Source organism: Nansenia antarctica (assembly GCF_963989245.1).
Source record: "Nansenia antarctica genome assembly, chromosome: 11".
In the NCBI taxonomy this organism is placed as follows: domain Eukaryota; kingdom Metazoa; phylum Chordata; class Actinopteri; order Argentiniformes; family Microstomatidae; genus Nansenia; species Nansenia antarctica.
Genome location: NC_137681.1, coordinates 19285185 through 19310454, shown reverse-complemented (window position 1 = coordinate 19310454; position 25270 = coordinate 19285185). Strand labels below are relative to the sequence as shown.

The window sequence follows — 25270 nt, the reverse complement described above, 5'->3', positions numbered from 1 at the left end:
ATTGTTGTCATTTGTTCTACCTCGGGTAGGGGTATCTCAAAGATGTTTTGGATGTTATGACGTTTCCTGTTACAAGACTGTTCATGATTGTATGTAAATTGGTTAAATTGATTAGATAAGTAATTCAATCTTTTGTAAAAGACTACAGTGATATGTCTTTGTTTGTATCAGCATTCTTATCAACATCGTGGTTTTCAACTTTGAACCTCCCTCCCTCCCTCCCTCTCTGTCCTCTCTGTCCTCCCTCCCTCTCTGTCCTCTCTGTCCCTCCCTCCCTCCCTCCCTCCCTCTCTGTCCTCTCTGTCCTCCCTCCCTCTCTGTCCTCTCTGTCCCTCCCTCCCTCTCTGTCCGTGATACCGTGATTATGTCAGTCAGTCAGAGGAGGCGCTAGTGACGCCGACAGCCAGCCAGAAGGACGGACGGACAGACACACACACACGCGCACGCACAGAGACAGACAGACACACACACGCACACACACACACACACACACACACACACACACACACACACACACACACAGACAGACAGACAGAGACACACACACGCACACACAGATAGACAGACACACAGACCGATAGACACACAGACAGACAGACCGATAGACAGACAGACAGACAGAGACACACACACGCACACACAGATAGACAGACACACAGACCGATAGACAGACACACAGACAGACAGACACACAGACAGACACACAGATAGACAGACAGACAGATCGGAAGCAGAGAGCTGAAGGAGGCTACACGCTCGCTAGCCACAGCGCTCGGCTGGGATATTAAGGTAGAAAAAGGCGGATTTCTCAGGTGAGATATGCAGCAGTCGTGTGTTGACAGTCACAGTCAGTGTTATGGGTTCGTCTCGTCATTTCAACTGGCTTTGAACGATCTGGACGCGTCCTTAAGACGGTTAGCCTGTCAGCTAGCGAGCTAGCCTCGTTAGCTATTCGCCCTCAAACTGTTTGACAGTTAGCCAGTCTAACAACACACGGGGCGAAATATGGTTCGAAATGTGATTTGACCAAATCTCTGAGCTAATGAGTTGGTCAGATAGATGGTTAGCCCACTTGTGTTGTTTTACACGTGACGCACTAGTTCCTTAACTCGTTAGCCAGGCACTGCTGCTAGCTAACCTCCCGCTAGCCCCTTCAAGTCAGCTAGCCGGTAGCTAGCTAAAACACCCACGCAGCTGTAATGTGTTGGAATGATCAACAACCTGATATTGATTAATGTCTTTTTCTTTAGTTATGGTCAAGAGGAGTGTGCCACACACACACACACACACACACACACACACACACAGTGCTTGTCTGTTTAGATTGCTCTCCCCGCATCCTCCACTATTTGGTGTGTGTGTGTGTGTGTGTGTGTGTGTGTGTGTGTGTGTGTGTGTGAGAGAGTGCGCGCGTTTGTGTTTGGGAGAGACTGGGTAACAGACAGTGTTCCTCTGTGGTTCCCAGCCTCAGACAGACAGACAGACAGACAGACAGACAGGCGTAGAGGGAAGCTGCACCAGGTCTCTGTCCCGTGGTGTGTGGTCGACCATGGGCGACACCAGCGATCTGGACCATCAGATCGACCAGCTGAGGAGGTGTGAGCTCATCAAGGAGAACGACGTCAAGGCACTCTGTGCCAAGGCCAGGTGAGACAGACCACACACACGCACGCACGCACACACACACACACACACACACACACACACACACACACACACACACACACACACACACACACACACACACACACACACACCTGTCAGACAAGTGACAGACAGACAAACAGAATCTGAATTGCTTTTATTACACCCAATGTACGGGTCGGGTACACAAGAGTAAAATTCTTAGGCTCAGGTTCTTTGACATTGCAGCAGAATTACAAGATCAACAATAATAGAACAAAGTAAAATAAGTAAGCTAAGTCATAAAAAGAGTAGAATAAGTTAATACAGTGATGGTAGTTGTGCTACAGCGGGACTGTAGTGCAGTAGTGCAAAATGCTGTGCAGGTAACAATGAGATGAAATGTATCATATAATACAGATGATACAGTACAAGAAGTTCAAGTAGTACTCAGGTAGTGCAAAATGACAGACAGACAGAGACCTGTTTATAGAGACAGGCAGAGAGACAGGTAATCCAGCCATGGCAGCTCTGTCCTCAGTCCCTCACATGGTTCTCACAGTCCCTCACATGGTTCTCACATACATCACATTATAGAGACATCCTCAGTGAAGTGTCTGTGTGTCTTTGTCTGTGTGTCTGTCTGTGTGTTATTTCCAGAGAGATTCTAGTGGAGGAGAGCAATGTTCAGAGGGTGGACTCCCCGGTTACGGTAAGTAACCATGAACCACATGACCTCTGTTTGTCTTCTGTATCCAAACACATCTCTCTTCTGATTGGCTGTCCTCTTCCTCTGTGGTGGTGCAGGTATGTGGAGATATCCACGGGCAGTTCTACGACCTGAAGGAGCTGTTCAGGGTGAGTGGATCAGATGGCAGATGGGCTCATATTTCTAATATATTGTGTTCAGTTATATCTCTATGTTGTTGACCTGTGTGTGTGTGTGTGTGTGTGTGTGTGTGTGTGTGTGTGTGTCAGGTGGGAGGTGATGTTCCTGAGACTAACTACCTCTTCATGGGAGACTTCGTAGACCGAGGGTTTTACAGCGTGGAGACGTTCCTGCTGCTGCTCGCCCTCAAGGTGATTCACCTCCCTGCTAGGTCATCCTGACTGATCTGGCAACGCTAGGTCATCCTGACTGATCTGGCAACGCTAGGTCATCCTGACTGATCTGGCAACGCTAGGTCATCCTGACTGATCTGGCGTTTAGGGTTGACCACCTCCCTGCTAGGTCATATTGCTTGCCAGTCACAGTTCGGTGTGCTCTACAGAGCTCACCTACATGTTGCAATGATAGCTATCTTGATTTATAGTTGTTATGTGATATGTACTCAGTGTTTCCCCTACCATTGCCTTGGGGGGGCGGGCCGCCCTCCCAACGGAACACCCTGCCCCCCCAAGAAAGAGGAATTATTACTGACAGAGACACCAAACATCTGACAAGCAGGCTAAAATATCCGCGTTTTTTAAACGCACCCAACCCGAATCTGGCGAGTGGCAAGCCCATAGGCTCGTTGGTAACGTTAGTCCGCCGTAGTCTCGCATAGCCAGACCTATCTCCACACTTCGCGCTGTGCCAGCGCTGGAGAATAATACACGATTTTGCGCAAGTGTGCGCGCGAGACGCGAGAGTTTTTGCCTGCTGTGATGTCTGCAGATTGAAAGTAAGCAAGTTGAAACGTTAGCAAATATAATTGCTGAGTGTTCTGACAGAGAAAGTTGGTTAAAATTGGTCGTTATTATCGTGACTAGAAAGTGTCTGACTATAGTTCCATAGTGTAAATAGTGTCAAAGAACTAGCAAGCTAGCTAGCTCAGAGGTGATGAGATGAGCTAGTCTCCTTGCACACTTGCCAGCTAAAGAGCTAACTGGAGGCACTTTATTATTTTACTTAAAGTAGATATACTATCTTTCTTATTCTGCTAGAGTTGGGCTTCATGGTAATACCATAATGGCATATTTACAGTACATGGACAGTTGATTGAAGCATTGGAAATGTCAGTTTTTTATAGTTGGACATACGATTTTTTTTCAGGTGAGAGAGTAAAGTCAAAATGACATTATCTGACTGGATTGCCCACAGCAATCCAATATTCAATTATAATTATGTTATAAATTGATATGGATCAATTTATGCCTCTTATTAGATTATAAATACTCTGGCTGTTTTGTTTACCTTTTGGTTGACAGCAAAAGGGAGAGAGGAGGATAGGGAGGGAGAGAAGGAGAGAGAGCAGGATGGTGTCGGCTTGGCACACCAGAGAGAGAGAGAGAGAGAGAGCAAGAACCAGGTGAGAAAGTGGACAGGTAGTCAAGACCACATAAGTAAGTAGCCTTGAGAACCGATGGTTCTGCAGCCTAATGGCCCATAGGGCAGGAGCCTATCTCCTGTTTCCGTAGCGTGAGGCGGCTTAATGTACAAGTACACCCCTGGACATGACGCTGGTATGAGGCAGGGTCTTACCCCCTGGGGGGGGGGGGGGGGTCCATGCCACGGTCCATGCCACCCCCCCAAGGCAGCAAACCTAGGGGAAACACTGGTACTGTAGGTCGGTCCCATCATGCCTCTCTGGCTGTGGAGGAGCAGGTTAGTCTAGCTCCCTGTATGATCCTTCCAGCAGCCACACCTTTAAATACAAACACAGGCAGCCCAGCACATGTCTAGGATGAGCTATGATGCTGTCTGTTGACTCCCTCTCCTGTCTGTCCCCTGTCTGTCTGTCTTTGACTCTGTCTGTGTTGTCTGTCTGTACCCTGTGTCTGTCTCTAAACTGTGTGTGTGTGTGTGTGTGTGTGTGTGTGTGTGTGTGTCTGTCTAGGTGCGCTACCCGGACCGCATCACTCTGATCCGGGGGAACCACGAGTCTCGTCAGATCACGCAGGTGTACGGCTTCTATGATGAGTGTCTCAGGAAGTACGGCTCCGTCACCGTCTGGCGCTACTGCACCGAGATCTTCGACTACCTCTCCCTCTCCGCCATCATCGACGGCAAGGTGTGTGTGTGTGGCAGTAGGTAGGAGAGGCTGTATAAGCAGGTTAGCATGCCTGAGAGGAATAGAGTTTGTGGTTAGATGAATTTGCATGTTCTGTCCTCCATCCACAATATGTTAACGTGTGTGTGTGTGTGTGTGTGTATAGATTTTCTGTGTGCACGGCGGCCTCTCCCCCTCCATCCAGACACTGGACCAGATCAGAACCATCGACAGGAAACAGGAAGTTCCTCACGACGGACCCATGTGTGACCTGCTGTGGTCAGACCCCGAGGGTAAGGCTGTCTGTTATTGACAGTGGTGATGTCAGTGGTAAGGCTGTCTGTTATTGACAGTGGTGATGTCAGTGGTAAGGCTGGTGTTGTTGTCAGAGCGTTCTGTGTAGTGACGTCTAGATGTTCTGTCCTGACCTGAAGGGTTACGGGTTAGAGGGTAAAAGGGTAAAGGTTAGGGTTAGGAGGTAAAGGTTAGAGGGTAAGGGTTAGAGGGTAGGGTAGAGGGTAAAGGTTACGGTTAGTGGGTAGGGTTATAGGGTAAGGGCTAAGGTAAGAGGGTAAAGGTTAGGGTTGTTCTAACCATGATCTCTTCTGACCTGACCTCTCTTCCAGACAACACAGGGTGGGGGGTCAGCCCCCGGGGGGCGGGGTACCTGTTCGGCAGTGACGTGGTGGCCCAGTTCAACGCCGCCAACGACATTGACATGATCTGCAGAGCTCACCAGCTGGTCATGGAGGGATACAAATGGCACTTCAACGAGACGGTGCTCACCGTCTGGTCTGCCCCCAACTACTGCTACAGGTAAATACTGTTACAGGTAACTATAGGTAAATGCTGCTACAGGTAAATGCTGCTACAGGTAAATTCTGCTACAGGTAAACGCTCCACCATAACACATCTGTTACTGTATATGTGACAGCAGCTGGTGAAAGGGGGAACAAGTCGGCAACCAATCAAAATGTTCAGACTTTTATTTTGAAAAACTGAAATACATTTCAACATTGTTGAAAATCACAACACACACTCGCTAGTCAAGCCAAAATATTGCAATGTAATGGATTCGGTGAGTAATCCCCACTGCTACCTAGTTAACTATAACACTACTTTACATTGTTAGCAGGCTCTCAAAACAAGCTGTGTTAGTTGACTAGCGAGTGTGTCATTGATTTCCAACAACACTGAAATGTATTTACATTTTTCTAAATAAAAGTGAACATTAAATTGGCTGCCGACTTTTTACCCCTTTCACCAGCAGCTGTCACATATTATACTATAGTGCGAGACCATGGTCCGCCCCCAACTATTGCTCCAGGTAAGGTCTTATTATACACCTTACTATATATCTTCTCCCTCTCCTCCTCCTCTCCCCCTCCTCTCTCTCCCTCTCTCTCTTCCTCCTCCTCTCTCTCCCTCAGATGTGGTAACGTGGCAGCCATCTTGGAGCTGGACGAGCACCTTCAGAAAGATTACATCATATTTGAGGCAGCGCCACAGGAAACCAGGGGCATCCCCTCCAAGAAGCCAGTCGCTGACTACTTCCTGTGACCATGGCGTGCTGGAGTCTTCCTCAGAACCCCCCCCCCCCCACGGTTTTAACGTTGATTTTACTTTTCTACTCAGTTGGAACTCTTAGAACTGGAGAGGTCTCTCTGACCATGTGACCTGACCAGGAAAACTCAGTACCTTCCATAGCCAGGGCCCCTAGTGGTTCCTGGTCAGACGACATTCTCCACCCCAGACCCTGTCAGTCTCCACCCCAGACCCAGTCAGTCTCCACCCCAGACCCAGTCAGTCTCCACCCCAGACCCAGTCAGTCTCCACCCCAGACCCAGTCAGTCTCCACCCCAGACCCAGTCAGTCTCCACCCAGACTCCACCCCAGATCCAGTCTCTAGTGTCAGAATGTATGGTGTTGAGGGTTTAGATCAGATCCGCCAGTTATGTTGTTGTGCCAACCATGTGACTGTTGATATTGTGGTGAGGCCAGACTGTAAAAGGACCGTAAAAGGAGTTGGCTCGCATAGACAGACAGGTCTGAGGGGATGGTCAGAGGACAAACAGGTCTAGGGAGATGGTCAGAGGACAGACAGAGGAATGATGGGGTGGAGGATCTCAAAGCTGTTAAACTGCGGAGTGGGGCTTTACAGAATTAGCATTATGATTTTATTTGTTATGTTTTTCTCACAAATTTTCTTCAATCTTTTTTATTTTCTTTCTAAATGTTTGAGAATTGACATTTAGCAGGTTGGGTGTAGTTTTGATGTCTCTCTGTTTCTATGTGATTCACCTGCTGCATCAGTGGAATGTTGTGGCAGATGACATCACTGACCGAGGAGGAGCAGAGACAGGTGTGCTGACAGCGGCCATTTTTTGGTAATTTTTAAGGACAAACTGTATTATAATGATGATGACATAAAATGCTGTATTTTTTGAATAATCTCTCTCTCTCTCTCTGACCAGTCTTTCTGTAGGACTTATCGTTGATTTTTATGATTAATTATTTGTGACAAATAAAACTACTTTTTGTATAAATGATCAACTCTCTCTGAGGTGTTATTTCATGCATGTTTCCCACAACGCTTTAGAGAGACATTGTTGACATCTTATTGATGACTTCTGAAAAGGAAGTAACACTGCCCCCCCCCAGTTCTCCTCTGTTTCAGCAGTTAGGAGATATTTTGCAGTAAATTGGATCAAAGACAGAATGATCCTCTCAGGGTAGAATGATGTCATGACAACGGCAGGCCTTTCTCCCAGCAGACTGGTGATGTCGATGCCATCAGTCTGTCTCTTCACTGGGTGCCTTGTTTTTTTTATTATTATGAAACTTGTTTTTTCTATGAACATGAATAATAAATACATATTGTCCATGAAGGATGTGACCTGGACTAGTATTTCCTTTGTGATCCAGTAGGGGGCAGCAGCCTACAACAAAGTCACACCCGGCGACGATCTCCATGGTATTGAGCTCTGTCGCAGACCATCCATCCAGCGGTGGTTTCCGGCTTCACTTCCTTTCCTGACGCAAGCGCCGAAAGAGGCTCTGCACGCTTGTCAGTTGTGTCCACTAAATTGCAAAACTGGATTATACAGCATCCCAAAGTAAACCGACACACCACAGGACAACTTTCACTAGGACATAGGTGAGTTGTACATCACTAGTCGTTAGTTCTGGGTTTAAACAGCGGTTGTATTTGCGGGGGAAGTCTTCCTCTCGCTCAGCGTGTTGGTGAGGCCTAGTCGTAGCGCCGCTAGCCTCTCCTCCCAGCCGGATGGTCTCCTGGCGGTTTGGACCGAAAAGGAAAACACCCTAAAAATGTATTACAAATGTTAACATTCGCAATGATCAAGTCAATGCGATAATGGGGAATGACTCGCCACTTACCTGTTTCATTTGCGTCAAAGTGACGTTTAGTAACATAACGTTAGTTAGTTAGTTAGTTATCTGCCGTGCCTGTCCATCTGCTAGCAACGTTATCCAGGCTGCTACAATGGGCTGTGTGTAACCATTATATGCGGCTGACTGAATAGGTGCATTAGTGTCAACACGTCAGGCTCGACGTATTGTCGTGACTGGCCCCCTCAGGTAGTCATTGATCATTGTTTTGTTTGTGTTTGTTCAAGCGAAGCGGCTGGTGATGTTGATGCAGCAGTGTGTCCAGGTGGAATGCTTCTCGGCCAATCACAAGGCTTGATTTCATCAACCCGTTAGGGACATATCCTCACGTTTTCACTGAAACGAGATGAGGTTGTGTGACTGGTTTAATGTACTAACTAGTGTGTAACTCCCGGTGTTCTCCCTCCCTCCGCCTCCAGATTGACAGATCTCTGCGATCATGTCGCGTTTCTTTGCTACGGGCTCAGACAGCGAGTCGGAGGAGTCCTCTTCAGCCGACGAGCTCACTCCGAAAACCCCTGGGACCACCTTCAGCAAACAGTCAGTACCCTGTTCTCTCTGCAACACTGTTGATTAGTATTGTTGGAATGGAACCGTGTGTCCCCATACGTGTGTGTCGCTGTTCTCATGTCTCTGTGTGTTCCCCAGGGCCCTGCTGCTGAGTGATGATGAGGAGGACACTAAGAGAGTGGTGCGCAGTGCCAAAGACAAGAGGCGAGTCCCCACCATGTGTCTGTCTCTCTCTCTCTCTCTCTCTCTCTCTCTCTCTCTCTCTCTCTCTCTCTCTCTCTCTCTCTCTCTCTCTCTCATACACACACAGCCTCTCCACCAGACACAACCTTGTTAGTTATTCAGTGTCACACTGTGGTTTTATGCGTCTTCTTTTAACTTTCAAATAAATCAAATCAAAATCACACACACACAGTCTGTCTCTCACACACACACACACACACACACACAGCCTCTCCACCAGACACAGTCTCTCTCTCTCTCTCTCTCTCTCTCTCTCTCTCTCTCTCTCTCTCTCTCTCTCTCACACACACACACAGACATACACACAGAGCCTCTACATCAGACACAGCATGACACACACTCAGAGCCTCTACACCAGACACAGCATCTCCACTAGACACAGGTTAAGACCAATCCCAGACTCATTCCATATTTAGTCTAGGATAAAGCTTAATCTAGGTCCGTCTGGGGGAACCGGCCCAGAGTAGTTTTTATGGGTTAACCCTCTTGTCTGTCCAGGTCCTAGTTAACCCTCTTCTCTGTCCAGGTGTTAGTTAGTCCTAGTTAAACCTCTTATCTGTCCAGGTCTTAGTTAGTCATAGTTAACCCTCTTGTCTGTCCTGGTCTCATTTAGTCCTAGTTAACCCTGTCCTGTCTGTCTGTCCCGGTCCTAGTTAACCCTGTCCTGTCTGTCTGTCCCAGGTTCGAGGAGCTGACCAACCTGATCAAGACGATCCGTAACGCCATGAAGATCAGAGACATGTCCAAGTGTCTGGAGGAGTTTGAGCAGCTTTGTCGAGCGTTCTTGAAGAGCAAGACTATAGTGGACAAGGAGGGCGTTCCCAGCTTCTACATCCGCCTGCTGGCCGACTTGGAGGACTACCTCAACCAGGCCAGTCTGATTGGTTCACTCAGTTAGCGCAGAGGGGAAGAAAGTCACCCAAATCGTCAACATTCTGGGTCACTTTATTCACCAACAATGCATGAATGATTATACTTTATTTTGTAGCCAATCAAAGTGTTGTTGCAAGGTAAAATATGTATATATTATATATATGTGTTCTGGAATTCTTTGGCAGTTATTGAGTTAGACACTGCAGGACTGAAACATCTCAAATAGGGGTATATATACACTGCTCAAAGAAATTAAGGGAGCACTTCAAGGATATACCTCTCACGACCATCACTGATACGCCAAACCGGTCATGCTGGATGATGATGATGATGAGGCAGCATAACGTTCACCACGGCATCTCCAGACTCTTTCATGTCTATCACATGTGCTCAGTGTGAACCTGCTCTCATCTGTGAAGAGAACGGTGCGCCAATGGTGAACCTGCCAATTCTGGTGTTATTTGGTAAATGCCAATCGAGCTGCACGGTACTGGGCTGTGAGCACAAGTCCCACTAGAGGAGGTCGGGCCCTCATGCCACCCTCATGGAGTCTAACAGTTTGGTCAGAAATAGGGATGCTCCGATCTGGATTTTTGGGGCCGATACCGATCACCGATATTTTTCCTCAAGATCAACCGATACCAATACCGATTTTTAAAAAAATCCATAACTGTAGGCCTACTGACTGGATAGCCTACATATTTTTTGCTTTTTAGACAAAAGTTTTGATCCATTAGGCACCAAGCAAACGCAGACCCATTTTTATGGCATAGTAAAAGTCTGGCCTATCACCCAGTTAGGGCCTGAAGCCCAAGTCAGTGATATGGCTGTATAAAAGACATCATAAACGTGGCCTTCATGGTTTACATACTGTTACATCCTCCTATGTTTTCTGTTCAGTTATCTGTCTTCCCCAGGGGAAAATAAAAATAAAAAATAAACGTTTTTTGCGATCGGCCATTTTTGCCGATCACCGATCGAGTCATTTGGAGTGAAATCGGCCGATTTAAATCGGTGGCCGATAAATCGGAGCATCCCTAGTCAGAAACATACATCCGAGGAGCCCACTGGAGGTCATTTTGTAGGGCTCTGGCAGTGCTCCTGTTCCTCCACACACAAAGGAGAGGATACTGATCCTGCTGCTGGGTTGTTGACCTTCTACAACCCTGTCCAGCTCTCCTTGTGTAATGGCCGTCTCCCGGTATCTCCTCTACGCTCTTGAGATTGTGCTGGGAGACACAGCAAACCTTCTTGTGAAGGAGCTGGACTACCTGTGCAACCTGTATGGGCTGCAAGTACCGCCCCATGCTACCAGTAGTGACAAGGGCACTAGCAAAATGCTAAATCAGTCAGGAAGGATAAGGAGAGAGGAATAGTCTGTGGCCATCACCTGCAAAACCATTTCCTCTTTGGGGGTTGTCTTGCTGTTGCCTCTCCTGTCCACCTGTTGCCGCTTTCATTTGCACCAAAGCAGGTGAAATTGATTAATAATCGTTTACGCTTCCTAACTGGACAGATCGATATCCCAGAAGTTTAATTGACTTGGTCTTATACTGTAATGATTAAGTGTTCCCTTAATTTTTTGAGCAGTCTATATACACACACACACATACACACAGTGCTGTACTGTGGGGGACACAGTGATAGAGCCATGTTGTCACACAGTGCTCTACCGTAGAGGACACAGTGATAGAGCCTTGTTGTCCTGCAGATCTGGGAGGATAAGGAGGGGAAGAAGAAGATGAACAAGAATAACGCCAAGGCGCTGAGCACGCTGCGGCAGAAGATCCGCAAGTACAACCGTGACTACGAGACCCACATCGCCAAGTACAAGGAGGTCAGACCACGTCACCATGACAACTCACTGTCAGAACACGTCACCATGACAACACTCACTATCAGACTTGGGGGCCTTGTTGTTATTGATGCTCTCTCTCTCTCTCTCTCTCCATCCCATTTCTTTCTCTCTCTCTCTCAGAACCCAGAGCAGTCAGCTGATGAAGAGGAGGAGAAGGAGGAGGGTGATTCTGGTGAGCTGATGTTCCCTTGAATAGCAAACATAGGCCTGATGTATGACCACATCAACCACACACACACACACACGTACGTGCTACCATGTCTATGATCACAACAGTTATTAGTACTCAGAGCCCATAGCTTGTGATTGGTCCTCTGAGAGCTGCCTGTTTGTGATTGGTCTGGTCCTCTGAGAACTGCCTGTGTGTGATTGGCCGTAGGCTCGTCGTCGGACAGCGATGGGGAGGATGGCGAGGATGGTGTGTCCGCCAAGGCCTTCCTGAAGAAGAAGCCAGCGGAGGCTCCACCCCCCGACGCCAGCAAGTTCCTGAAGAAGGGCTCGGTACGACAGGGGGCGGGGCTTGGTTAACCATCTCTAGCATTACCTATCCGCAGTGACGAGGAATTTACCTCAGCCAATAGGAGCCGCCCAGGCTGGCCGGAGGTGAAGTGGGAGGGGCGTTTTATCTGATTTAACCTCCATTTATCCACCTCAGTCTCAGTGAAATACAACCTGTGTTTCTAGAGGGTGATGCCATTCCTCATCACCTCCTCCACCCTCTCCTGGTGCACAGCCAACTCTTGTACTTCTTGTAACACGGTCGTGTGTGGGTGGGTGGGTGGGTCAGCCCTGGTCTAACCAGCAGTAACCCTGTGGTCTCAGGATGAGGAGTCGTCCAGCTCGTCTAATGAGGATGATGAGGACTGGGGGTCGGACACGGTGGACAGCGGCAGTGAGAGTGACGATGAAGAGGGCAAGAGTGCCTCCCTGGCCCAGGTCTTCCTCAAGAAGTGAGTACCTCTCTACCCCTTCTACCTCTCCACCTCCTCTATCTCTTCTACCTTTCCACCTCCTCTACCTCTTCTACCTCTCCACCTCCTCTATCTCTTCTACCTCTCCACCTCCTCTACCCCTTCTACCTCTCCACCTCCTCTACCTCTCCACCTCCTCTACCTCTTCTACCTCTCCACCTCCTCTACCTCTCCACCTCCTCTACCTCTTCTACCTCTCCATCTCTTCTACCTCTCCACCTCCTCTACCTCTCCACCTCCTCTACCTCTTCTACCTCTCCACCTCCTCTACCTCTCCACCTCTTCTACCTCTCCATCTCTTCACCTCCTCTACCTCTCCACCTCCTCTACCTCTTCTACCTCTCCATCTCTTCTACCTCTCCACCTCCTCTACCTCTCCACCTCCTCTACCTCTTCTACCTCTCCACCTCCTCTATCTCTTCTACCTCTCCACCTCCTCTACCTCTTCTACCTCTCCACCTCCTCTACCTCTTCTTCCTCTCCACCTCTTCTACCTCTCCACCTCTTCTAGCTCTCTTCTTCTACTGCTCCACCTCTTCTACCTTTCCTGTCTCTCCACCTCTTCTACCTGTCCTCTCTCTCTACCTCTTGAGACCTGAAATGCATTCTAAATGCCCCCCCTCCCCCCAGGACCCAGGAGGGCGAGCGCCACACCAGTGAGAAGAAGAAGGAGGAGAGGAAGAGGCGGCACAGAAATAAGGAGAGGCTGGAGGAGGAGGCGGAGGAGGAGGTCGGAGTGGAGGATGGCGAGGGAGGATGGGAGAAGGTCAAGGGAACTCCTCCTCTGGTTAAGGTGAGCAACACAACAATGACGTGTGTGTGTATGTGTGTGTGTGTGTGTGTGTGTGTGTGTGTGTGTGTGTGTGTGTGTGCACGGCAGTGTGACTCCATGTGGTGTCTCCTCCCCAGATGTTTGCCAAGGGGACGGAGATCAACACTGCGGTGGTGGTGAAGAAGCTGAATGAGATCCTCCAGGCCCGCGGTAAGAAGGGGACGGACCGGGCGGCGCAGATCGAGCTGCTCCACGCTCTCGCCGGCATCTCCAACGAGAACAACCTGGGACAGGGCGTCCTGGTCAAGATCAAGTTCAACATCATCGCCTCCCTCTACGACTACAACCCCAACCTCGCTGCCTTCATGAAGGTGTGTCTGTCTGGCTGTCTCTTTCTCTGTCTGGCTGTCTGTCTGTTTTTGTCTCTCTGTGTTTCTCTCTGTCTCTCTCTCTGTCTGTGTGTCTCTGTCTCTCGCTGTCTCTCTTTTTGTGTCTTTCTGTCTGTCTCTCTCCCTTTCTCTTTTTATCTCTCGGCTCGTCTGTCTGTCTCTCTCTCTTTGTCTCTCGGCCTTTCTCCTAGACAGCATGTTAACGTGTGTGTGTGTGTGTGTGTCCTTAGGCGGACATGTGGAAGAAGTGTCTAGAGTGCATTGATGAGCTGCTGGACATCCTGTTTGACAACAACAACAACATCTTCATAGGAGAGAACATCGCTGAGGACAGTGAGAACCTGGCCATCTCAGACCAGGTAGATGACCCTGACCATCTCAGACCATGTAGATGACCCTGACCCTAACCCTGACCATCTCAGACCAGGTAGATGACCCTAACCCTGACCATCTCAGACCAGGTAGATGACCCTGACCCTAACCCTGACCATCTCAGACCAGGTAGATGACCCTGACCCTAACCCTGACCATCTCAGACCATGTAGATGACCCTAACCCTGACTAGGGATGGGACGATTATCGTGATTATCGTTAATCGCGATAAAAACACACGCGATAACTTTATCGTGGAGAATTTTAATTAGTTGAATAATCGTCATAATCGTATGTTATAAATACATAGTAATATAATTTTGATTTCTCACATGAGCCGCGCGCGAATATCCTCACAGAAATTTGTCTCGCGGGATTGTTCAGCCTGCACGTGACTGTCAAGTCAGCGTTGTCAGTCAGTCACTAGTATGCTAGCATACACCATGGCTGCATCGGCCCCGTGTCCATTGTATCCTCCGAATAAAAAAGTGAAATCTGATGTGTGGAAGTACTTTGGCTTCACAAGTCAAGAACGCCAGGATGAAGAGCCAACATGCCGAACTTGCCGGAGGAAAGTGTCTGCCCCGAGAGCAAACACGTCCAATTTGCATGTGCACCTCCGTGACCGTCACCCTGCGTTGTACTCTGAACTCCAGGTAAAATGAGCCTGGCTTTACTAGTTAGTTAACATGTGACTGTGACATTCATCTGAATGCTCGTTAGCAACATGAATCATGATGCACTGATAGGGCTTACACACCGGCAGTTCCGAACGCGGGCTCATTCGCCAGACACGCGAACGCGAACCGGCGTTCGGAACTGCCGGTGTGAAAGCCCTATGTGTGAACGTGCAGGCTATCCTACTGTATACATGCCCAGCTCATGTCACGAAAGTGTCCTTATCTAGCTCTCAAATGGATTGAAATGAATGGATACGGATAGACTACGGGTGTGTGTGGCCACGGCATCCTATCCAGTCAAAAATAATTTTCAATGTCATAGAATTCGTTAGAATAGTCTCCGTGAAAAACAAATCATACAGTGAATTAACATTAAGTAGACAGAGCATCTTTGATTACAGCTTGTGCAAAAGTGAACAAAATAATGACATGGTTGAAGTAATGAATTAAAAGTATATAATAGAAGTAATGAATTATGAATGAATGAATGAATGAATGAATGGTCTTTATTGTCATTGATATAAAAATACAACAAAATATAAGTTAAAGTGATTACAGTGTGTTTTATTGGCATTCTAAAGTTCTTTTTTTTTTTTTTTTTTTTTTTTTTAAATTTTTTTTTGTATTCTCGCGATAATATCGTGGATCGCGATTATTTTGCCCACGATAATCGTGACATGACATTTTCTAATCGTCCCACCCCTAACCCTGACCATCTCAGACCATGTAGATGACCCTAACCCTGACCATCTCAGACCAGGTAGATGACCCTGACCTTAACCCTGACCATCTCAGACCAGGTAGATGACCGTGACCCTGACCAGATAGCGTGAAGCAACGAGCCTGATGTGACATAATTTAACATGTTATATATTTATAATAACCCCCCCCCCCAGCCGTTCCGTGTGCGAGGCTGTATCCTGACCCTGGTGGAGAGGATGGACGAGGAGTTCACCAAGATCATGCAGAACACTGACCCCCACTCCCAAGGTGAGCCAATCACATAGCAGAACACTGACCCCCACTCCCAAGGTGAGCCAATCACATAGCAGAACACCGACAATCAGTGAGCCAATCTTTCCCTCCCTCCAGAGTATGTGGACAACCTGAAGGACGAGGGGCGTGTGTGTGGCATCGTGGACCGGTTGCTAGGTTACCTGGAGACCAAGGGCTCCACGGAGGAGGTGTGCCGCGTCTACCTCAGGAGGATAATGCACACCTACTACAAGTTTGACTACAAGGCTCACCGCCGCGCCATGGGCCTGCAGGGGGAGACCAAGGTGAGGACCGGGGGGGACCATGGTGAGGCAGGGGGGAGACCATCTTGTCTCCACAACAGTTAAAAATGGTTTGGAGTTTCAGTGTAATATCCCCCCCCCCCCAGTCGGAGCAGGACCAGGAGGAGAGTGAGGGGGAGGACAGCGCTCTGATCATGGACCGGCTGTGTAAGTTCATCTACGCCAAGGACCGCACCGACCGCATCAGGACCTGTGCCATCCTGTGCCACATCTACCACCACGCCCTCCACTCACGCTGGTACCAGGCCCGAGACCTGATGCTGATGAGTCACCTACAGGACAACATCCAACACGCAGACCCACCTGTACAGGTACATACACACACCTCTATAGACACACATACGCACACACACACACACGCACGCACACACACTAGGAATAGGTCAGAATTATTTGTTCCTGAGGGTCAACGCAGATTTTTTTACATTTGGACCGTTAACATTTTTTCCAAGTCCATGGCAGCCTTTGTGAATGTTGACACACATCGAAAAATCAATTGTTTGTTTTTACCACCCACCGATTATTCGACCATGAAAGATTTGAGTTATGCACATCCCTTTATACACACACACCTCTACACATGCACACACCTATCAGTGTTTCCTCCAGGAATTTTTACATTAGTGGCGGAGAGGCCTGTCCGCGCGCATTGCGCGAGCGTGAGATTTTTTCCGCGTGCACGCGCATGAAACGCGCACGCGCGCTCAAAACAACGACCTAATTTCAACCAAAACTAGAGGGAGGATGGCAAAAAAAACAAATTTTATATAAACTTGTGATACCGGTTTCCATCCATCAGCTCTGAAGGTTTACGTTACTCACGGATCCAATGTCCTTCCAAACGAGCAGTCTTCGCTCCGTCTCAAACACAACAGGAAAAGTATGTCCTACTTGGCGAAAGTTTCAGAGTATTTCCAACTTGCGCGAGTTCTTCAACTTGCGACAGTTTTTCAGCAGGGATGGTTGAGTCTGCACGGTTCTCATGCCGGTTCACATTTAGACCAATCAGGAGTAGCCCTTGTGTCACGTCGTCAACTGAATGTTTAATGTCACTAATCTGATTTTGGATCAGCGGTTAGAGAGAGATGGGTGTGGATGTAGGTGCACTTTTAGTCAACATCCATTATAGCGCTGATCTAGGATCAGATATATTTTAATCAGCTAAAATGTTCAGAGGTGGAGTTTTTTTGTTGTTTTTAAAAAAATAATAATTAGTGGACAATCAATTTGTGGCGGAGGAAATTCATTCGTGGCGGCCCGCCACCAATAAATGCATATAGAGGAAACACTGCCTATACACACTCACCCACCCGCCCTCTCCTCTGTAGATCCTGTACAACCGGACCATGGTGCAGCTGGGCATCTGTGCGTTCCGCCAGGGGATGATCAAGGACGCCCACAACGCCCTGCTGGACATCCAGAGCAGCGGCCGCGCCAAGGAGCTGCTGGGCCAGGGGCTCCTGATGAGGAACATGCAGGAGAGGAACGCCGAGCAGGAGAAGATCGAGAAGAGACGCCAGGTAGGGTGCCCCCCCCCCCCCCCACACACACACACACACACACACACACACGGCTCAGTAACATTATAATGCTATAGTGTGTGTGTCTGTGTGGTAGGTGCCGTTCCACATGCACATTAACTTGGAGCTGCTGGAGTGTGTGTACCTGGTATCTGCCATGCTGCTGGAGATCCCCTACATGGCCGCCCACGAGTTTGACGCCCGCAGACGCATGATCAGCAAACAGTTCCACCACCAGCTAAGGGTGGGCGAGAGACAGCCCCTTCTGGGTAGGTAGCCAATGAAAGACAGAACACCAGGGGAGGCTGGTGGAGGTAGAACACCAGAGGAGGCTGGGGGAGGTAGAACACCAGAGGAGGCTGGGGGAGGTAGAACACCAGGGGAGGCTGGAGGAGGTAGAACACCAGGGGAGGCTGGTGGAGGTAGAAACGTGTTTGATACCATTCCATCCCATGCATTTCAATGAGCCTGTCCTCTGACTTCTACCTCCACCAGCCTCCCTTGACCTTGAAGGATAAACTGAGCCGTTGCATGGTCTTGTGACCCTTCCTAACCCTCCCCTCCCCCCCAGGGCCTCCTGAGAGCATGCGTGAACATGTGGTAGCGGCCAGTAAGTCCATGAAGATGGGGGACTGGAGGACATGCCACTCCTTCATCATCAACGAGAAGATGAACAGCAAGGTCTGGGACCTGTTCCCTGAGACCACGGTGGTCAGAGAGATGCTGGTCAGGTCAGTACACACACACACACACACACACTAGTGTTGCACGATATACCGGTACCAACGATATACCGCGGTGCCAAAATGTCACGGTGCCTACTATACCATAAGCTTTATACAACGGTACTACCGTGGAATACTATACTACCGTGTTGAACACGGTACCAGCGGGGCAACTCATAACACTTTCGGCTGCGTTCGTCAATTCGCTCCGAGAGCGCCGGAGCGCACACTGGGTGCAACGTCACAGAGCGACCGATTCGTTTGATTGGACGAGAGGCGTTCCGTGAGTGCGGGTCAGATTTCCAGAGCGAATTGACGAACGCAGCCTTTTTCGCGACTACCCATCGCGTTAGCTTTGTCGGCTAACAGGTTAGCAACCTCAAACGTTGTTCCTATGGTTCCTGCGAGCTCAGTGGGCATTAACTAGAAAATTAAAACCACTGAGTTTTCTTAAGTTGAGTTAAGTCTTGAGCTACAGTTTGGAAGTAGCCCTCTATTTTTTTGATATGCCAGTGTTTGCTTTTACTTTTCAAGTTCGTGAAAAAGACCCCACAGACGGACAGACATACAGACACAGAAAGACAGACAGACAGACACACACACACACACACACACACACACACCTACTTTGCTATACTCTTGCAAAAGGCCAGTTGGTCTGTTTGATGTTTCAAACTACTTATTAATAAACATGTTATTCACAAAAATATCGGTTTCAGTACTTTTACTTACCTGTAGAGTTAGTGTAATGCATTAAATGCATGTTATTCATGCACCACTCATTAAGTTATTGTAACTTGTATAAATACATTGCATGTTCATAAAAATAAAAAGTGTTACAAAAGTGCCGCGGTATCGCGATACTACTCAGTATCGTGATACTTGGGCTGGTATAGTATCGCAGGGTAAATTATTGGTATCGTGACAACACTAACACACACAGAGCAAGGTCTGGGACCTGTTCCCTGAGACCATGGTGGTCAGAGAGATGCTGGTCAGGTACACACACACCTCCTTCCCTCTCTCTCCATGTTAATATGATGATGATGTTTTAACAGGAAGATCCAGGAGGAATCTCTGAGGACTTACCTGTTCACCTACAGCAGTGTCTACGACTCTATCAGGTACACACACACCTACACCTACAGCAGTACGACTCCATCAGGTACATACACACACTCACCTCTCATGATGCCCTCCTGTGTATTAAAACTAAGACCACAAGACTGTTTGTGTGAATGACCTGGGTCCAGTTGTTAAAAACTTTTTATCTGGATCAGAATGATCTTTTCTCTGATCAAGGATCAGATCGAGCTGGCTGATTTCCCCTAAACGACTCAAAATCAGCCAAATACATCTGATCTTGGGTAGCAAAATAGAATCACATTAAACTTTTTGAACAACTGGGCCCTGGAATAGAAATGGTCACTATTTAATGCTCATTTTCCCCCCCCCGCCCCGCCAGTATGACCACCCTGTCAGAGATGTTTGAGCTGGAGATCCCTACAGTCCACAGCATCATCAGCAAGATGATCATCAACGAAGAACTCATGGTAATATCCCCCTGCAGCAGCTGAGTGTGTGTGCGCGTGTGTGTGTGTGTGTGTGTGTGTGTGTGTGTGTTTGTTTGTGTGCGTGTGTGTGTTTGTTTGTCTGTGTGTGTGTGGAAGACGGCTGTCTAATAAATGACCCTGTTCTGTGCCCCCCAGGCGTCCCTGGACCAGCCCACCCAGACGGTGGTGATGCACCGTACGGAGCCCACCTCCCTCCAGAACATGGCCCTGCAGCTGGCCGAGAAGCTGGGCGGTCTGGTGGAGAACAACGAGCGTGTGTTTGACCTCAAACAGGGCGTCTACGGAGGCTACTTCAACAGAGGTAAGACCTAGTACCCTACCTAGCCTAGCGCACGGCCTAGCGCCCTACCTAGCCTAGCACCCTACCTAGCCCAGCACCCTACCTAGCCTAGTGCACCATCTAGCCTACCGCCCTACCTAGCCTAGCGCCCTACCTAGCCTAGCACCCTACCTAGCCTACCGCCCTACCTAGCCTAGTGCACCACCTAGCCTACCGCCCTACCTAGCCTAGCGCCCTACCTAGCCTAGCACCCTACCTAGCCTACCGCCCTACCTAGCCTAGCAGCCTACCGCCCTACCTAGCCTAGTGCACTACCTAGCCTAGCGCCCTACCTAGCCTAGCGCCCTACCTAGCCTACCGCCCTACCAAGCCAGATGACTGCCTGTAGGAGATATACTGTGTGTGTGACTCTGGATGTGTCCTCTTCCAGATCAAAAGGGTGGCTACCAACAGAACAAGGGCTACAACAGAGGTATGTTGTGTGTATATATACGTGTGTGTGTCTGTGTCTAAACCAGTGGTGGCAAACTTGGTTTTAACTGCGGGCTGCAGCAAAGTAATTGCAGTACATTTCATTATGTCTGCCCATAGCTTAAATCATTCTTGCCTAATGTTCAAGAATACGTTTTGTTCCTGTTGTTATTATTATATGTAAATTAAGCATTGCAATCTCTGTTTACAAACATTGTCAGTTAATTTCACTGGTCAAAGTGTAGGTGTGTTCTCTGAACGACAATAACCGGCACTTACCGACAATAAGACTTTTTCCCGACTTTATTTATTTATTTTTACAAAATAAAAGTGTGAGGTAATAGATCACTGTAACATGATGGGATCACAATATTTATTACTATTTTTCATGAATTACGGAAATTTTACCTTGCAGAAAGTATGTCCAATCTGACTGAAAGACCGTCTGAACCTTCCAATCTAAAAATGTCAGAGCAAGTCGTTGCGATGTTATGGTTGCGGCTTGATTTCGTACTCTAGAGAGTATTATTCAACACGCATCTACGTGTAACAAAACAGATAATAATCATGTTTTGGTATGAATTCATGTTAATTTGAATGAATTTTTTAATATGAAAATGACAACGTTAGTTAACGAGTATGGACAGTCAACATCACTAAAGTTAGCAACAGAAAGAAAGCTAGCTAACATTAATGCTAACACGATAACGTAATATTCTTGGCCACCATTATCGTTGATGACTGTTTGCCATGTTTACAGTGAGTTTGTAAAGACTTTTAACTGACCGTTTGTAAATTAAATGATTTCCGAGCGCTCTATGACGTTGAAACCACAGCAGATTTCCAGAGCGTATTTATGAACGCACCCCGATCTATTTTCCTATATATATATATTTTTGTATCTATTTTTATTTATGTTCAAATGTTAGTTAAAATATTCTACACTGTGTTCAGAGACTCGAGATAATAAAACAGCTGCACTGACGCTGAAAACCTGTGTAGGCCTACTTTTTTTACACAGAAAATGTATCAGGAATCAAAAAGAATCGAATTGATAATGGAATCAGTATCAATAACGTCTTATCAATTCCAATCCCTAGTTATAATGTTACGTTAAAAAATAAATTGCACTTGGGCCTGGGCGTCCAGAGAGCCTCCGCTCTGTATGGTCTAAACTATTTTCATGTTGTGGTTTCAGAAGGGAGAGGAGGAGGGTACCAATCTAACAGAGGAGGGTACCAAAGAGGTAACAAACTATTGATTGAAGTGTGGTTGATTGTGTGTGTGTGTGTGTGTGTGTGTGTGTGTGTGTGTGTGTGTGTGTGTGTGTGTGTGTGTGTGTGTGTGTGTGTGTGTGTGTGTGTGTGTGTGTGTGTGTGTGTGTGTGTGTGTGTGTGTGTGTGCGTGCGTGCGTGCGTGCGTGCGTGCGTGCGTGCGTGCGTGCGTGCGTGCGTGCGTGCGTGCGTGCGTGCGTGCGTGCGTGCGTGCGTGCGTGCGTGCGTGCGTGCGTGCGTGCGTGCGTGCGTGCGTGCGTGCGTGCGTGCGTGCGTGCGTGCGTGCGTGCGTGCGTGCGTGCGTGCGTGCGTGCGTGCGAGCGAGCGAGAATCTGTGAAACAAAGTTGTGATTGTACGATCATGAATGCAGTGTGCGTGTGTCTAAAGTGTTTTGTCTTGGTGGTTTCAGACGGCCAGCGAGGAGGCGGGTACCAACAGAACAGAACAGGAGGTTACAACCGAGGTGAGATTCACCAACTCTTCCATTAGTCTTTCTAATCAATGTCTTAAATTGTCGTTTGAAGTGGAGACAAACAATTTGACTATGTTACGACGCAGCTGTAGAACATTGTCTAGAATGCTGTCTATAACACTAACTAGAACGCCAGCTAGAACGCTGTCTAGAACACTAGATAGAACGCTGTCTAGAACACTAGCTAGAACGCTGTCTAGAACACCAGCTAGAACGATGTCTAGAACAATAGATAGAAGGCTGTCTAGAGCTGCCCCGCGGTGGTGTAGCGGTCTACGCACTGGCCACTAGTGCATGCTGCCCACCGGGGCCGGGGTTCGTATCCCGGCTCGCCAGATCCAGATATGGCCGAGGCACACGGGAAGCGGCATATTGGGCGGCCGCTTCCGAGGGCGGTATAGGAGTATTTCTGGACTAGGATCCGTCGCGCAACACCGCCCCCTGGGCGCCGGAATAACGGTGCTGGGCTCGAGGAGCCAGTCAGCTAGTCTGCCTGGCGGCCTCTTCTGGGACTGCCGGCCACGGGGTCGTGCGGCGGATCCTATGCAATAGGCAGGGGATAACACCAGCTAGAACGCTGTCTAGAACACCAGTTAGAACGCTGTCTAGAACACCAGCTAGAACACTGTCTAGAACACCAGCTAGAACTAGGGATGCTCCGATTTATCGGCCACCGATTTAAATCGGCCGATTTCACTCCAAATGACTCGATCGGTGATCGGCAAAAATGGCCGATCGCAAAAACCGATTTTTTTTTTTTTTTTTTTTTTTTTTTCTGGGGAAGACAGATAACTGAACAGAAAACATAGGAGGACGTAACAGTATGTAAACCATGAAGGCCACGTTTATGATGTCTTTTATACAGCCATATCGACTGACTTGGGCTTCAGGCCCTAACTGGGTGATAGGCCAGACTTTTACTATGCCATAAAAATGGGTCTGCGTTTGCTTGGTGCCTAATGGATCAAAACTTTTGTCTAAAAAGCAAAAAATATGTAGGCTATCCAGTCAGTAGGCCTACAGTTATGTATTTTTAAAAAAATCCAGATCGGAGCATCCCTAGCTAGAACGCTGTCTAGAACACCAGCTAGAACACTGTCTAGAACACCAGCTAGAACGCTGTCTAGAACACCAGCTAGAACGCTGTCTAGAACACCAGCTAGAACGCTGTCTAGAACACCAGCTAGAACGCTGTCTAGAACACCAGCTAGAACGCTGTCTAGAACACCAGCTAGAACGCTGTCTAGAACACCAGCTAGAACGCTGTCTAGAACACCAGCTAGAACGCTGTCTAGAACACCAGCTAGAACGCTGTCTAGAACACCAGCTAGAATGCTGTCTAGAACATCAGCTAGAACGCTGTCTAGAACACCAACAGTAACGCTGTCTAGAACACCAGCTAGAATGCTGTCTAGAACACTAGATAGAACGCTGTCTAGAACACCAGCTAGAATGCTGTCTAGAACATCAGCTAGAATGCTGTCTAGAACATCAGCTAGAATGCTGTCTAGAACATCAGCTAGAACACTGTCTAGAACACCAACAGTAACGCTGTCTAGAACACCAGCTAGAATGCTGTCTAGAACACTAGATAGAACGCTGTCTAGAACACTAGCTAGAATGCTGTCTAGAACACCAGCTAGAACACTAACTACAGGCTGTGAACAGAACTGCAGTGACGTCTGTAGACTGAACATGTGACCAGATGAGGTTCTCCAGCTGCTCTCAGCTGTTTGGTCTGTACCCAGCTTTAAAGCGCAGTCAGTTGCTCCAGATGTGTCGCTAGCAACAACTATGCTGTAAACTCTAGGCGTCTTCCTGTTAGTGTCAACTTCCTGTTCCTTGTTTAACTTCTAAATCTCTCTCCCCCGTCCTCCCTCTCTCCAGACAACCAAAGGGGTGGTTACCAGGGCAACAGGGGGGGCGGCGGCTACCAAGGAGGCGGCGGCTACCAAGGAGGCGGGGGCTACCAAGGAGGCGGGGGCTACCAAGGGGGCGGGGGCTATCGTGGCGGCTACAGAAACCAGAACCAGGGGGGTGGCGGCTACCAGGGAGGCGGCGGCTACCAGGGAGGCGGCGGTTACCAGGGGGGTGGCGGCTACCAGGGGGGCGGCGGCTACCAGGGAGGCGGCGGCTACCAGGGAGGCGGCGGTTACCAGGGAGGCGGAGGCGGCTACCATGGGGGAGGCGGTTACCAGGGGAACTATTAAACTTCATCATCCTGGTCTCACTCCTCTGGCTCCGCCCACTAGTCTTCATTCCAAAACTAGATCCTAGGTTACGTCATCGCCTGACCTTTGACCTCCACCATCGTCCAGCTGTTCTGCGGCCTCCTCTCCTGACCTCCTATAGCCGTGTCAGACACACCGTCTCAGGAGGGCGGGAGACGTCAGGTCTCCGTCAGCTGTAACCTTTTAAAATAAACATTATTGAATTAAGGAGTCGGCGTGTGTTGCCTTTTTTCACCTCTTCAGATCTGTTATCGTTATTAGAGAAGAAACCACCGTCTCACAACATCAACACTGAAGGCACGTGTTCTTGTCTGTGTTGTGTTGTCAGTGTTGAGTAGTGTGTTGTCAGTGTTGAGTAGTGTGTGTTGTCCGTGTTGAGTAGTGTGTGTTGTCCGTGTTGAGTAGTGTGTTGTCAGTGTTAAGTTATAAAAGCCGCTGCGTTAGAGGTCTGCAAGCCCAACGGGGCCCAACTCCATGAACAGATTAGGGCCGGGCTCGGGTCGATTTTATTTGGCCTAGATAGGGTTCATGCTGGGTCGGGCTCTTTGACACAGACACACGTAGCGTTCCCGCCGTTAAAAAAAGTGACATTGTCAGCAGGCGTGCCACTGGCTTGGGCCAGGCTCAGGCTCCTCTCTTAACAACTCACACATTACTGCCTAATTGATGTACTGCAATTACAAATGCTTTGGTATTCATATGTCTATTTATTTTGTTTGCATTGGAACACTTAAAAGCAGAGAAAAGAAG

At 48.4% G+C, this 25270-nt stretch overlaps 2 protein-coding genes across 2 annotated transcripts; both read left to right on the top strand.

The window, feature by feature from the left end:
- Positions 1-426: 426 nt before the first annotated feature.
- Positions 427-7144, top strand: ppp4cb (protein phosphatase 4, catalytic subunit b). Its single transcript, XM_080541445.1, has 9 exons — positions 427-812; positions 1466-1647; positions 2284-2335; positions 2431-2481; positions 2602-2703; positions 4443-4616; positions 4762-4888; positions 5222-5411; positions 6026-7144. Exons 2-9 carry the CDS (start codon positions 1550-1552, stop codon positions 6153-6155), a joined length of 924 nt encoding a protein of 307 aa, XP_080397571.1. The 5' UTR covers positions 427-812; positions 1466-1549; the 3' UTR covers positions 6156-7144.
- A 487-nt stretch (positions 7145-7631) lies between these two features.
- On the top strand, positions 7632-24721 carry eif3c (eukaryotic translation initiation factor 3, subunit C). Its single transcript, XM_080542107.1, has 24 exons — positions 7632-7752; positions 8426-8546; positions 8655-8720; positions 9441-9630; positions 11344-11469; positions 11611-11662; positions 11870-11991; positions 12313-12440; positions 13092-13254; positions 13371-13604; positions 13853-13981; positions 15571-15664; positions 15767-15954; positions 16059-16283; positions 17301-17492; positions 17590-17761; positions 18064-18223; positions 19276-19341; positions 19683-19770; positions 19927-20092; positions 20502-20543; positions 21741-21788; positions 22227-22280; positions 24177-24721. Exons 2-24 carry the CDS (start codon positions 8446-8448, stop codon positions 24497-24499), a joined length of 3129 nt encoding a protein of 1042 aa, XP_080398233.1. The 5' UTR covers positions 7632-7752; positions 8426-8445; the 3' UTR covers positions 24500-24721.
- Positions 24722-25270: the final 549 nt, after the last annotated feature.